Here is a 15314-nt window from a genome sequence, read left to right as displayed (position 1 = left end):
CGCCCCCATTGTACATTGACTACGGCAAACGCTGCTTCCCCGCTTGGTCCACTCCCCTAAATTATACGCTGTAGCAAGTGTCCTTTGCGCTCGCAGGCGCACGAAACAGAGCTGCTTTCACAAACGTTTCTGACTATTCTAGGCATGATACTCTCAAACTTGGCAGATGCCTGCCTTTATGAATCGGGCTCATTGTCTTGTTTATTAAGGAAGGGACTTCAGAAACCCTCACCGTGAGAGACCCATGGCCGTTCCCACTTAAACACCATTAAAGCCATTGTTGGACAATAAAGGGTTTTTCATACATTCTATTCTTTGCCCCAGATTAGTATATTTACTAGGACCCTTGCCATTTGAGAGGTGCAGCTATCCTCAGTACTCCATTTGTACCTTAGTGTAATATTTTAACTAAGCCAAAGCAGAGGAGGGTTAAGATAGCTATGGCTAAAATTACAGCCAACTCCTTATTGGCTGGTCGTGGTGGTATCCAGTCAGAAAAAAAGGGGAAGGTTATTCTGGCACGTTGCTCTGTCAAAAACCTGCTATCATTTTCGTCCATTGTTTGGTCCCCCCTCCTCAGGTTAGAAAAGCAGAGGTTCTCTATCTTGCCTCTCTGCTTGTTAACAGACATGCTCTGTAACAAGGTTGTAGGCTGTAATCTTTCTAAAAAATGTTGAATATGTGTTTACTATTTGAGGAACAAGGAAATGCGCCATCATGCTTTACATTATTATTATTTATTTATAAGGCGCCACACATTCCGTAGCGTTGCATACAGAGCAAGTAACAAATAGATGAGGTAATACATGTCAGTAGCTCAGGTGAGTGAGAGTAGTGCTATGGGGACTCGCACAGTCCCCATAGCAAAAGACGTGACAGGATATACAAGGGACAGTAGATAGATATGGGACATAAGGTAGAGAGGACCCTGCCCGTGAGGGCTTACATTCTAAAGGGAGTGGTGGTGAGAGACAGTAGGACCAACTGGGAGAAAAATTTAGATTGCAGACAAGGAAGAGGAGGTGATGAAGAGAATGGTTAGGAGGTGGTAGGATAGGTGAGCTTGGTGAGTTTTGAGTGAGCGTTTGAAGGACTGAAGGTTGGGTCGAGCGAGACAGGGTAGGGAGTTCCAAAGATTAGGGGCAGCACGTCAGAAGTCTTGCAGGCAAGCATGGGAGGAGGTGAATTGAGGTGGAGGTCAGAGGCGGGGTGGATTGGTCGGGTAGGTATGTACCTCAAGACAGGGTCAGAGATGTAAGGGGGAGAAGTGTTGGTAAGGGCTTTATAAGTGAGGGTAAGGAGCTTGAACCGAATTCCGAAAAGGACAGGAAGACAATGAAGGGATTTATGCGGAAGAGGTGCGGTGGGAGAAGAAGGTGAGCGTAGCTGCACAATTATGTATGGTTTGAAGATCAGAAGTGTGAGAGCAAGGGAGACCATTGAGAAGGAGGTTGCAATAGTGGAGACGAGAAATGATGAGTGGCAGGATTTGGTGAGGGACTGGATATGAGGGGTAAAGCTGAGGGTTTAGTCAAGGGTGACTCTAAGGCAGAGGGCTTGGGTATCAGGAGAGAGAGTTATGTTTTCATTCAAGAGGGAGATATTGGGAGGGATACCAACATTGGCAGGAGAAAAGATGATGAGCTCGGATTTTGATATGTTGAGTTTCAGGAAGCACTGTCACATCCAGGTAGTTAGAGCAGAGAGACAGTTAAATACCTGGATTAGGACAGCGCGAGAGAGCAGGGGAGGAAAGATAGATTTGCGTGTCTTCAGCATAGAGCTGCTGATTTGGAGGCCAAATGATTGCATGAGTTCACCAAGAGAGGTGGTGTAGAGAGAGAAGAGCAGAGGGCCAAGGACAGAGCCTTGAGGGACTACAATAGAAAAGGGAAGGGGCGGGGAAGGAGAGCCGGAAGCAGACATATTCAAAGAGCAGCCAGAGAGGTAGGAGGCAAAGCAGGAGAGAGCTGTTTTGCGAAGACCTAGGGAGTGAAGGGTGGTGAGAAGAGAATGATCGACGGTGTCAAAAGCAGCAGAGAGGTCGACGAGTACGAGAATGGAGAAGTGACCAGTGGACTTAGCCGAAAACAAGTCCTTTGTTACTTTAGTGAGGGCAGTTAGTTTCAGTTTAAGCTGTAGTAAAAGCCAGGTGAAGGCTAGTTAATGCTTTGTACCTTCATGTTACATTTCTAAACATTAAAAAAATAGAGAATCCATTGTCCTTTATTAACAATGTATAATTTAGTGATTTTATTTTAGAAACATGTTTTCTTTGACATTTCCTATTCTTTGTTTTGTAATGGTCTGCACAATTGAAGAATGATCCACTGTACAGCCTACGAAGCTGCAGTGTCAATCACAAAAGTACTTCTTATTTATTTATCTTTTTGTTTTTGACTACAGTTCTATATCTTTATATTGCCATCATAAAACACAAAAAGGTGTTATTGCAGGGGTGCATTATAAAGGTTATATTTGGATGTAATACATTTACTCTTATCTAAATGGTAAGCAACAGTGGTCCTCTACAAGGGGGTTACTGTAAAGAGGGAGTATTAATAATTGGGTATGTAGATTCCCTGTAGCTTCTGATTCTTGTGCATGGTATTATGAGAATGTACAAGGCTTCATACTTGCATATGGACAAATGTCGCACAAAGCTATTAAAGTTTCAAGGCAAATTGAGGCTAACGAGTCTGATTATTTTCTTTATTTTACACTACATAATTGTGATAAGTCACTTCAAAACCAGCGATGGAGAATTAATGGCATGGCAAATCTTCAGGTAGCAGAGAAACTTAGTGTTAAGGTGCTGAAACCTGAAATTCAGTTGGTGAAAGGTTAGGTCTCCATGTAAAGTCAAATAACACCCAATGCCTAGAGCCCTTGGAAGCCCATAGGGAATGTCCCACAACAGCCACGCATAGACTTTGAGGTTAGCCTGGAGCAGGATTATCAGAGACCAAAAGGGGAGCAAAGCATACAGGCCGTATTGCAGCAAACACAGGCTTTTCCTCTAGATGACGTGAAGGTACTCAGGGAGCACAGCCCCTATGTCCAAGTAGGCCATGTAAGGTGTAGTGTATTCATTATAGCAGCCAAAAGAATCGGCGTTATGTGGCTAGGATGCAACCACAAAAGGCAAACACAAGTTACTTTTCTCTTTTAATGATCTTTATTATTGTAATAAACTTTTTTTTTTTGTGGACCTTTTCATGTTTGTAATAAAAGCAACCTATAATATTGTGTTGCGGAATTAGTGGCGCTATATAAATAGATGATGATGATGATTGTGTTCCAGCTGCTTGGTTGCTATTCCTTATCCTTGAGAATATTTTACATTTCAGATAAGCCAGAAAAAACTAAAGAAATACGAGCGAGAATATCACATGATGAGGGAGCAGCAGGCGCAGCAGGAAGACCCTCTGGAAAGATTTGAGGTGAGTGATATTGTAAGACCATAGAGAAGTGTCCTGGCGGATTCTGTGATACCATGTAGTTGTACTTTATATAAAGGATATGTGTTATAGCCCTGCATACAGTGAACGCTGCCCAAAAGATTTAAATCTGTGATTCCCCTTCAACGCCAGCCAATCACAAGCAGCCTGGTTTGGCGTCTAGACTCTTGGAATAATGGCCAGAGGTTCTAGGGGCCCCTGTCCACTATATTGGGACCACTGGAGTAGCAGATTTACCACTCTATGGGTCCCAATCTTGATAAATACCACGGCTCTCGCAGCCCAGGGAGACTGGTAGCTTCTGGGAGCTGGGGGCACACTGTTGTGATCAGCTAGTTTCTAGCTGGGTTTCTATATAGCAGGAGGAAGACCCCTGCTATACATTTATCACACAGTGGTCTGTGCGGTTATAGTGAAAAACATCCCAGGCTGTTTGAGGAATTGTGGACAGGAGCATGCTGCCAGTATTTTATTTTCAAATTGTACAGTTTCTGTGGTGTTAGGGGATGTAACTCTCTATCACTTGCAGTTCTCCACTTTTCCTTCACATATGTATTCTCTGGAAGGGGATGCCGATTATCTCTGAATAGCTACCAGATGCTGCTGATTTTAATTATCTAAGCCAGGGAACTAACATAGTCATTTTAGTCACACAGCCCAGTACACACGCACTGCACACTTTTCAGATATTTTGTCATCTTACGTGCTTAGTGTGATTCTGTCAATGCGCCATCTGGTGGCAGAGGAATATATTGCAGGACATTTCAAAATTGGCAAGTGGAAAAGGCTTTTCATGTGTTACAATATGTTTCCTTCAAGCAACATTAGATTTTTTATTTATTTTTTTTAAACTCACATATAGGGGCATATTCAATTGGCGGCGGAAACGCAGAAAATCTTATCTTATTACGGTAATAGTGCGTGGAAAAAACGTTATTACGGTAATTTTCTCGCTGGATTTCAGCTTGCAGCTCCCTGAGCAGTGAGCTGAAATCCAGCTGGTAGTAGTTTTAACGCTGCGGAAACCCGCGACAATTGAATGTGCCCCATAATTAGATTGTGATAAGTGGGTTAGCTGATTTTCTCATTTTTGTCTAGAAAGTTATGCTTTAAATTCAATTTAAAGTACTGATCTTACTGTAAGTATGTGTATCCTTATCAGTCAGGTTTCCAGTAGTGTGGAAATTCAGATGGACTCTGTGTCAGAAAGTTTGATAGAACCTAGATTAGTTGTCCTAAAGCAGGATTTTTTAAACTACGGTAATCAAGTACCCTCAACATGTGTTGAGGATTTTTTTAAACATAGACAGGAGTTGATCTATTTGGTTGGGTCAGTAATTATCCCATGTTTGAGAAATCCTCAAACATGCCCTGATGGAATTATTCAAGCCATAAAAAATGAACGGTTACATCCACTGGATTCCCTGGTCAGCTGTCAAATGTAAAATCTGTTCTTTTTTTAGCGAGAAAACAAGAGGCTACAGGAAGCAAACATGAGGCTGGAGCAAGAAAATGATGATCTGGCTCATGAATTAGTTACCAGCAAGATTGCCCTGCGCAAGGACCTGGATAATGTAAGGGGATATATCTGCCATCACAGCAGCTATATAACATATGTATTGTTTACAAGCAACATAGACAATGCTCTTGCAAATCCGAATGTCTGGCTGACAGTTATGTACATTGTGTGATGTGAGATCAGTCTCTTTTGGTATTAGCATTACTTAATATTGTTAATAGCTGTATAATCCATTAACCTTTTGTCCTTTAACCTATTTGTTCTTGAGATAATAGAACAATATTATGAGCATGAAGATTAAAGCTGGAGAGGAGGGGTTTTCATTTTACCCTTTAATTTTATGTTAATTTAGTAAAGCTGAACCTTCAGGTCTTCATTCTTATGAATTTGATTTATTAATATTCTTTATATGGGTCAACATATTCTGCATATCTGTACAATCTGAGGCCTTTACTTACACACACAAGTCCCTGTCCTCTTCCAGTCTAGTTTACAATCTAATTTAATCAAAATCCCATTATTATCCTGCCAATATGTTGTTGGCTTATGAGAGCAAACCATGCGGACACAGGGCAGGCATGCACATTTAGGCCCATAGCACCCTTGTTGAAATTGAATGTTAATGCATTATTGAAATTTTTGTTGTAATTGAAAAGTGATGGCAGACTTGCTGGTCTATAGCCTAATGTCACAGTAAATAAGTCACTGTCATTATTTTAAAAAATCTAGTTTATTTTTATCAGTAAAAGTAGACAAATGAATCCACTCCCTAAATGCGATTTGCCTAAAGCAAGGAATAGGACCCAAATACTCTGTTATTAGGGGTAAAGTTAGAGAATAGAAACACTTTGGAGGCAATCTAACAACGTTTAACAGTTATTTATGTAGCTATTTTTGGTGATTCACATGGCAATTTTAAAATATCTCAATCCATTATACATTAATCTCCATAGGAATCATTTTTTTTTCAGACCCCTCAGGGTCTGGAGTGCTCCCAGTACAAATGGACCAGGTTCCCTATTATAGCAAAATAGTGAGGTTTAGTGATTTTAAAATGAACTTTAACTGAGTAAAAGACTCCTCAAACCCTTGTTTACCACTTTGACATAAGAAATGCCCATGATATATTCATAAGATCCATGATTTATTGCCTGTGTCTATCAGACACTCGGAACTTGCCCCTAGAGCAGGCACAATTGTAGTTAAGGCGGCCGCATCTGATCTAGAATTTCTACTTTGAACATTTTAGTATGTATCTGAGTACAAAGTTGTCGCTTTTCATTATACAATTGCTAGATTAAACACCGTTGCTTTTTATATATGACTGAAAGCAGATTCCACTGCTGCTGATACCTGTTGTTAACAAGTACCAACGACCTAAGTTTCTATAGCAACTGAAAGTGAATACAATGGACTGTCACACAAAGAAACTGAAGAAGCGATGCTGGATATTGGTCTGTCTGCTAATTAACTTTACTAGTCCGTGAGGATGTTTTTCAAAAACATGTCGGGCAGTGCTGGGTGTATAATATGTACCTTTTGAAAGCAAAGCATACATTAACATTTTTCCTTTACTCTTTAACAAAATCCAGCTTTGTCAAAGTATATATTATACACCTATACATACACACACAAGCTAACCACACGTGTGGAGATCCAGTTACTTAGCTTATTCACCAAAACTCTCAAAACTGGATACATTCGTTTGTACACTGAACAAGCCATATGGATCCCTAGATACTTGTTGATACTTATTACCACAGTATTGTACCAGCTACCCAACAACATTGTGTGCATGTAGCCTCAGAAATCCTCCAGCAACTATTTCATAGCTTCTGTAGCTTTGCCCAATGACTTGGACTTCAGTTAGAAGTTGATGGTGACCGTTTACTGAGAGAACTTCAGTAAGAGGAAGAGATCAGAGCTCCACTGTTTTCAGAGCTTTGTCAGATTTGACCCAATCGGCTATTCAGTACTGTTGGGTGCATGCTCAGATGGGTTTAACATGAAAGTTTTTAATTGTTTGTACTTGCATGTCTTACCCAGTGAGCTTTAAGTCAACTTGAGTGATAACTTTGATTTGAGACATAGCATTTGTTGCCTGTAGGGTATGAATATTCAGCATTTAGTAGAGGCTATTTATATACTGGATATAAATTATACACTAATAAGTAAGAAGTGGCCTTATTGGAGAATGCTATAGTCACAACTGTATGCTTCCAGTCAGTGATTTAAACCACAGATACAGATCCTGGGTGAGACTGGGCCCTGTTTTTTCAGGCAGAAGAGAAGGCTGATGCTCTGAACAAGGAGTTACTGATGACTAAACAAAAACTGATCGACGCAGAGGAGGAGAAGAGACGTCTGGCAGAAGAATCTGGACAGGTAGGTTTTTTTTTTCTGTTTTATTTTTTTAATGACACTCACTCGAGCCAATACACAGCATACAAATAAAGGGCACATTTTCGTTAAAGGGACTCAAAACATGTGAACTTAAACCATCTGTGCTTAAGTCTTTCATAGGAGAATAGGTTAGACATAGTTTTAGTTATGCTACGCGCAAACAGTGTTGCGTCTGCACCTCTTCACCTGCCATCTTTCTGGACCTTTCCACGCCCCCAATAATGTAACACATGTCCCTTGTTATTAGAACACACCTTCAAGCTTTTAGTTACACCAGGGTTTCCCAAATCCAATCTTTGGGGAGACCTAACGGTGCATGTTTTCCATATCTCCTCGCTGGAGCACAGGTGTATTTATTGGAAAGCGCAGGGTGTATATCTAAAAAATAATTAAGATTTAATATAAAGTACGAGTTGCACCCAAAAAATACCCATCTGTCAAGAACTCTCATGGTTGTTTATAACCGTCTTATTAAAACACTAACATATTATCACTCCGTGAATTGTATATTTAGGTAGAGATAATGTCTTAAATGGTATAGGCTATAAATTGTGCTTCACTAATGTCCTGTTCCTAATGACTGGGATGAGATTAATGCTCAAATATAGAACGATGCAACTATTGTATTTAACTTGTTTCTAGTATAGCTATGTATGGAAATAGAAGTGCTTCTCAGATACATCAGCTAAGTTAACTGTGGTGTATGTTTAAATGTTTTTTTGTATGGTCACTTTTTTGTTGTGTGACTAAAAACTCAATAAAAAGTATCTGATTTAAAAAAAAACCAAAAAAAAAACCACCAACATATTAACCGGCTGATTCAAGTTGGCCACATTATTCTAGGAATAACGCAGCGCTAATGCTTTTAACTTTAATACAGTCATTTTAACCCGGATTTTTGCTCGCGGCCCCCGAGGGGCTGCAAGCAAAAATCAGCATTAAAATTACCGTACTAACGGTAATAGTGCGCAGGCCGCGTTTCTAAATTAACGCGGCTGAATTAATTTGACCCCCTCTTGTATAAATAAACGATTTTGTTATAAACAACCATGAGAATGTATTAGGGAGTTATTTATATATGAGTGGTTTTTTTTTTTTTTGGGTGACACTCAAACTTTTATATTTAAACATTTAATATGCACTTTTTTCTTTTTTTTTTCCCCCAGGCAGTTCCACTCATTGGGAAGCAGGGAGTGTATAGATAATATAAAATCATTTAAAATACATTTGAAGGATAAACTGTAGTGGTTTCTGTGCACCTTCATATTTTTACTCTTTTATATTCATTACTGACCGACAGGTTTTAAAAGATCCATAGGTGATGCTAATTATTTCACTTGTGACCTGGAAGCCTGCACTGTTAGGGCTAACTGCGGACTGGGTTTGAGAAACCCTTGGTTATTCATTACATTTATATAGGGCTAGATGTTTACTCAGTAGTTGTTATATTAGCAGTTCTTTTTGTAAATTTATTGGCACAGTTCGGAAGCCTCGCTAAGGTATGTTTTAATAATGAATTTTCAGAGTGCACAGCAAAGGAATAACCTCTCTCTCTTCTTATGGCTACTTATTAAACATAGGTTATCAGCAATAGCTCGCCCAACAGATTAAATCTAATGATATTGTAGAAAGTTATTAGAAGGATTGGGTAATATTTGGGTATGTCTTAGACAGAAATAATAATACATTTCTTCCGTTACAGTTGGATTCTAAAAATTCCTTCAACAAAAATAATTTATACAGCCATCACTTATTATTTTCACGAGATAAAGGAACATAAAATACATAGGGTTAGAATAACTTTCAGGTTTTTTTTCATATTGGTTAGTGTTCCAAAAGGTAAGTACATGCTTTTCCGCTCTAATTTGTCTTTGTGCAGGTCCACTCTGCACCTACAAGAGCTATGCGCAGCAATCAGTATCACTTGGCTGCATTTCACTCAAGTGGTCTGCTACAAACTATCTGTGCTATTTACAACGCTGGAAGCTAATTAGTGGTAAAACGGCTCCCTATAGTGCAATCTACGGATGAGGAAGGAAAGCTAGACATTGCTGCAGCTCTACCCTGTTGAGACATTTATGACTTTAATAAAAAACCAGTAATATTATTACTATAAATATAGCATTTTTTTTTGCATCAGATTAATGCCCTCCAGAATTCTTTGTTTAACCCATTAACACTTGACCAACGTCCGTTTACAAACAACATAGCCATTATTCATTGAAAACAAATTGGGTGGCATCTGCAAACGTCACAGCACTTTACCGGGCTTTAAACCTGTGTGCTGTGTTTTTATAGCGCATCTGCGCACCTGGAGCCAGGTTGGAATCCAGTCAACTAATTGCTTGATTAATTTTTGCACAGCGTTCAGTAGGTCACTCTTCTGTGTATACAGGATATGGTGCTTCGGAAACTTAAACCCCACTGGTAATCACATGATTGAAGAGGAGTTGCCAGGTCTGAGAACACCCAGATTATTAGCTCAAAAAGAGAAGTTTGTATTAGCTCTAACTGGAGCCTGGTAAGTTTGTTCCAGTTAGTTGAAAGAATTGCTGTAAAAAAAAAATAAAAAAAAAATTAGGACTTTTCTGACATCTTGTGAAACATCCTAATAATCAAGTACTCAAATTAAAAGTAATAAACTGGGGACTCATTTCTAGTCCCTAGAAACAAAGCAAAAATATTGTTGCTAGTATATTTACATTCATAACCCTCCGAAATTAAGGGAAAAGGCAATTTCTATAATCCACTGTACAGTCCTATAGATTATGTAAATTGAATGGCTGAAGACATATAATATTGTTCCGGCTTACGTTGGCCACACAAGCAGCGATAGTGCCCAAGAACTATGTGATGGGTTCAACGTTTAATTTGTCCACCACAGGATCTGTTCAGATGTCACTCGGCCTTTTAGTGCATTTACCCCCTCCACACAGGTTGATGGAGTGTGTTTTTTTTACCAGCATGACACACAATGATCCTATCCATTTAAAGAAGACCTTTATCACAGTATTTGTGTGGCCACACACGCTGTGATAATTGTAGCATGTGTGGCCAGAATTATTGGGGTCAGATCGATTTTAGAAAAACAACTTTCGTTATGTTTCTCTATTGTATCTTTCTGCAGCTGAAGGAAATGTGCCGCAGAGAACTTGATAAAGCGGAGTCTGAAATAAAGAAAAACAACTCTATCATTGGAGATTACAAACAGGTACACCTGTCTCTCATGCTCTCTGCTTGCTTCTGTTTTATCAGTTATTTGCAACTTGCAATGCATTTGGATGGACTAACATGTATGTAAATCAAGCTTTTAGAATGGAGAATATATTTGCTTACTACTGTCCTGTACATCTCCCTTGCTTTTCTTCGTTTTTTTAACATTTGGCTTAAAAAAAAAATAAAACCCTGTTCACCTTTCCTTCTAAATTCTTCCTCATTGGGTCTCCTATTTATACCTACATCAATAGGTTTCTCCCATTGGTATCACAAAAGTGTTATATGTTATAAATAAATGGTGATGATGATATGTTAGTTTGTGTTTCGGCGCTTTGCAGTGTCTTTAACCATGTTAAGCACTTTAAATTCAAATGTCTGAGGTTTGTGCATTAGCTTATGAAATTATGAATTAGTGTATTTTATGGTATGATGTATTCTCAAGCCCAGGTCATAAGATTTTACCCCTAAGTAGGATTATTTTTTTTTATTCATGATTTGTAAAATACAGGCTTTCAGATAATAAAATGTTTTGCGAGAGCGAATATGATTTGTTTAAGAACAAATATTTTTGACCAACTTATAGAAATATTAAACTGTACAGGCAGGAGTAGAAAAGAAACGGCAGATGGAGTATAGTTTGAAACAAATAAAATAAGAGCGATATCAGTGTTATTCCTGAGGTTCCCTGGGTTCATCCACTGTTCATTTTCAGGCTTTTAGCTAAATAATTCCCTTTTAATGTCTAAGAGTAGGGAAGCAAAACATATATTTTATATACATCATCATCATCACCATTTATTTAAATAGCGCCACTGATTCTGCAGCGCTGTACAGAGAACTCATTCACATCAGTCCCTGCCCCATTGGAGCTTAGTCTAAATTCCCTAACACACACACACACACACACACACACACACACACACACACACACACACACACACACACACACACACACACGTCAATATTGATAGCAGCCAATTAACCTACCAGTATATTTTTTTAGTGTGGGCTGAAACCGGTGCACCCGGAGGAAACCCACGCAAACACAGGGAGAACTTACAAACTCCACACAGATAAGGCCATGGTCGCGAATTGAACTCATGACCCCAGCGTTGTGAGGCAGAAGTGCTAACCCCTTAGCTATATATCTTACTGGGTTCCATTAATGGAAATAGCACACAGATGCTAGGTTTTTGAACAAGAAAAATCCATAGGTCCCTTCTGGTCTTTATTTTGAAAGCACAGATGTATTAAATGTAAGCTATACATGAAATACGAAAAGTTAAATACACAAAGTCCACATTTTGTTAGAAATACATAAGACATGATTTTTAAACTGCCAATACAGCTTCTTTCCTCAAAACGAATGCAGTTCCAGATAATGATATGGTGGAATATAACTGCTAAAATCCTGTACGCGAATCCCTCTGCTGACAGGCCGCCATAAAGCCAGAAGTCATAAGGCCACTCATTTCAATAAACAGACAGCCAGATCTCGTCTAATTTAGCCAACCATATGCCTAGCCAAATTCAACGATGATTCTGTTTTGACTCTCACTTTTGAGCAGCCGGATTGGTTGTGTGGCCACCTTTTACAGGTTGTCTAATTAAACTTCTCTTAATTTTCAATATATTTATGCATATTAAAGAGCTTTCTAAGTTTGTTCAGACAGCAAAGGGATATCCATTGTGATTGGAAGAAATAGGGTTTCACCAGTCTTGCAAAAACTAGGTTTTCTCTTTGATACCAGTTGGGGGACACTGATCACCCTGGGGTATAGAGGGCGCTGTGGGAGTAATGGCACTAAAAAAACTTTTCTAGCCTGCTCCACTCCCCTCTATGCCCATTTCACAGGAAGAGCTCAGTTTTTGTCTTAGTGTCTACAGAGTAGGGCACTTTTAGTCTAGTCTTTAGAGTTTTTTGTGTTTTTTTTAAAGATAGCTAGGATTTCTCTGGGGTGATCACCGGGTGAATGCCGCGGCTACTTCAGGGAGAGTGCCTGAGGTGCTTTGGTGCTGCACCCCTGATTTATATAGAGCTCCCAGGAAGTGTCCAGGACCCAGCCGCTTCCAGGGAGGTGATGTAGGCTGCCCCGGGAGCCGCGGCAGCATTCTCCGGTCGCCTGTGACTGCTGTGAAGGTGGAACTGCTTGCAGTCCAGTTGCCCAGCCTGTCAGCTGGCATTTGGAGGATAAGTTGTGGTGCAGATAGGTAGTGAGGCATATTATGCTGGTGGGGTGCTGTTGTTGGAGCTCAGTCCCCACCAGGGTCTGATGTGTGATTTTTTTTTTTCTGCAATTACAAATGTGTTTTTTGCTGATTTTGTGCAGGCCAGCAAAGCGTTATGTGGGTGTGGTTAGTTAATAATTAACTCACCTGTTTGTTTCCAGGGCTCTGGACAGCTTATCAGCCATTTCTCAACCTGTCTGCAGGACACTCAGAGCAGACACATTTCTGGGGATTGAGAACCAGTAGATATAGAGTGGCTTTGCTGTTTCTTATATCTTTTTCAGTGTTTTCTATCTGCTGTGCATCCTGTGGGGGTACATTAAAGAACACTTCTGGTTCTAGTCTTAGCTGAAGCACTGTATTATTGGGTATTTCTATAGTGTTACAGTTTGCTGTATCGTTCTTATTTGTTATAAGATAGTTCTACAGTGTGTCTCTCATTTACCTTCCTGTTTTACAAAATGTCAGAGAGAGGGACCAGGGCCAAATCTAAGGCTGTCTCTGTAATGTACTACACCTGTACTAGGTGTGAGTCCAAGTTGCCTGGTGACTGGTCAGACCAGGGGGGGTCCTGTGCACGGAATGCGAGGCCGAAGACCTGGTCGAGCACTCGTCTGCTGGTGCGGCGGGCATCGTGGTACCAGCCTGGGCCAAGGAGCTGGCACGGTCTGTTGCCGAATTAAGGAGAGACGACCCACGCCTGGGGACAGTAGGTACTGATACCTTTTTCTCTTCTCTGGGTACGCAGTCCTCAGATGCCATTCCTTCTTGACAGGCGTCTCAGTTGCTGCAGGGTGGTCCAGGGGTCTCCCAGCAGCCTATTTGGATGGGTTTTTTGAAATGGTCTGTGCAGAGGTTGAACAGTGTCTCTAATTCTCTTGAAAAATTGTTACATTCGAGTATGGCAGGTGGACGGCGTAAACGCTTGGGTCTGCCTATTGCCCAGGAGTTATTAGAGTCTGACACGGATCCATCCGAATTGGTAGATGGTGATGTTCTATAGGATTCTGACTGAGGACCTGCCCACAGGTGAGGAGAATATGTCCAATAGACAGGGCATTGAGGACCTTATCCTGGCAGTGCGACAGGTTATTAACATATCGTATTTGGAACAATCTGTATCACATACCTCCATGTTTAAAAGGGCAAAGAAAAGAACAAGACCAGACACAGCCAGATTTAAGCCTGATAATAAATTTCAGATTGCCAGACGATACAAACTTTTCTACCCCTTTCCAAATTCGGAGGTAGGATCATGGGAGACTCATCCCAGTATCGATGCTCCTATTGCACACTTGGCGAAGACTGATGTTTTTCCGTTGCCAAATGCAGAGTCACTTAGACAGTACTGACAAAAAGTGTGAAGCGATTTTGAAATCGATTTATTTAGTGTCTGGGGTGTCCCTGCTCCGGGTGTTGGCTGCTTGGGTCTTTAAAGCTGTTGAAAAATACCAATACCCTTCATGCAGGAATTCAGTCTGGCATGGTTAGAACTGAGTTGGCTCCTTTGGCAAAGCATATTAAAGATGCTGCGGAGTTTTTAGGTGATGCGGATCAGGGGTTATCAAAAATCTCTTCTTTAGCAGTGGCAGCTAGGCGCACATTGTCGTTAAGGTCTTGGGAGGCAGATACTGATTCCAAGAGAGCTTTGGAATCTGTCCTATATGACGGAGCGGACTTCTTTGGTTCTCCTTTGGACAAATTCATCATTTAGGCCATGGAAGAGAAAGTGCTCCTCTTCTGGTAGCTACGCCAAAAGAAAAGGGAGGTGTTTTCGCTCCTTTCGGTTTGTTGGTTGCTCTAGATGTGGTTCTTTCAGAAGCCAAGCCCCGGTTACAAGGGGAGGGGGCAAGGAGGCAGACAGGACGTCGCCCTGCCCCTAGGCCAGCAGAAAAGCAAGCTGCATAACATCCTGCATCTTCCACCGGTGGCTCCATTGGTGGGAGCGTGCTTACTGTTCTTTTAGGAGCGGTGGCTCAGGTCCACCAAAGACGCCTGGGTGAAAGTTATAGTGTCCAGGGAATACATGGACCTTGGACCTAGTGGGGGCATCTCCACAAAGTTTCATGACTACACCTTTTCCCAAGGAGTCAGAGAAAAGACGGGCTATGCAGGGGCCAGTACAGTCACTTTGGGATGCCGGGGTGATTTTTCCAGTTCCGTTGGGGCTGAGAGGTCAAGGCTTTTACTTTCACCTTTTTCTGGTGCAAAAACCGGATCAGTCCTTTAGGACAATTTGAAACCTGAGGGACCTCAACACCTGCTTACAGACACACCCAGCTTTCGAGTCCATCAGACAGATCTGTGATAAATTCCATGAAGAAAGGCGAGTACTTAGCATCCTTGGATATCAAGGATGCTTACCTACACAGTTCGATATGGACAGGTCATCAAAGTCTCTTGCGGTTTGCAGTGGGTCTGGAGCATTTTCAGTTCAGGGCTCTCCCAATCTGTTTGGCACTGCACCGCGAATGTTCACAAAGGTG

General features: G+C 40.8%; 1 protein-coding gene across 5 annotated transcripts in view; it reads left to right on the top strand.

The window, feature by feature from the left end:
* Positions 1-15314, top strand: part of RABGAP1 (RAB GTPase activating protein 1) — a 113436-nt gene that overhangs the window by 82977 nt on the left and 15145 nt on the right. For all 5 annotated transcript variants that reach the window (XM_075184738.1, XM_075184739.1, XM_075184740.1 and 2 more), the window contains 4 exons: positions 3351-3443; positions 4925-5035; positions 7261-7365; positions 10511-10594. In XM_075184738.1, the coding sequence (XP_075040839.1) occupies positions 3351-3443; positions 4925-5035; positions 7261-7365; positions 10511-10594 (393 nt within the window). The remainder of the gene's footprint in view (positions 1-3350; positions 3444-4924; positions 5036-7260; positions 7366-10510; positions 10595-15314) is intronic.

The sequence above is a fragment of the Mixophyes fleayi genome, chromosome 9 (genome assembly GCF_038048845.1).
Source record: "Mixophyes fleayi isolate aMixFle1 chromosome 9, aMixFle1.hap1, whole genome shotgun sequence".
NCBI classification, from domain to species: domain Eukaryota; kingdom Metazoa; phylum Chordata; class Amphibia; order Anura; family Limnodynastidae; genus Mixophyes; species Mixophyes fleayi.
Note: the sequence above shows the minus strand (reverse complement) of the source record. Positions and strands in the feature narration are given on the sequence as shown.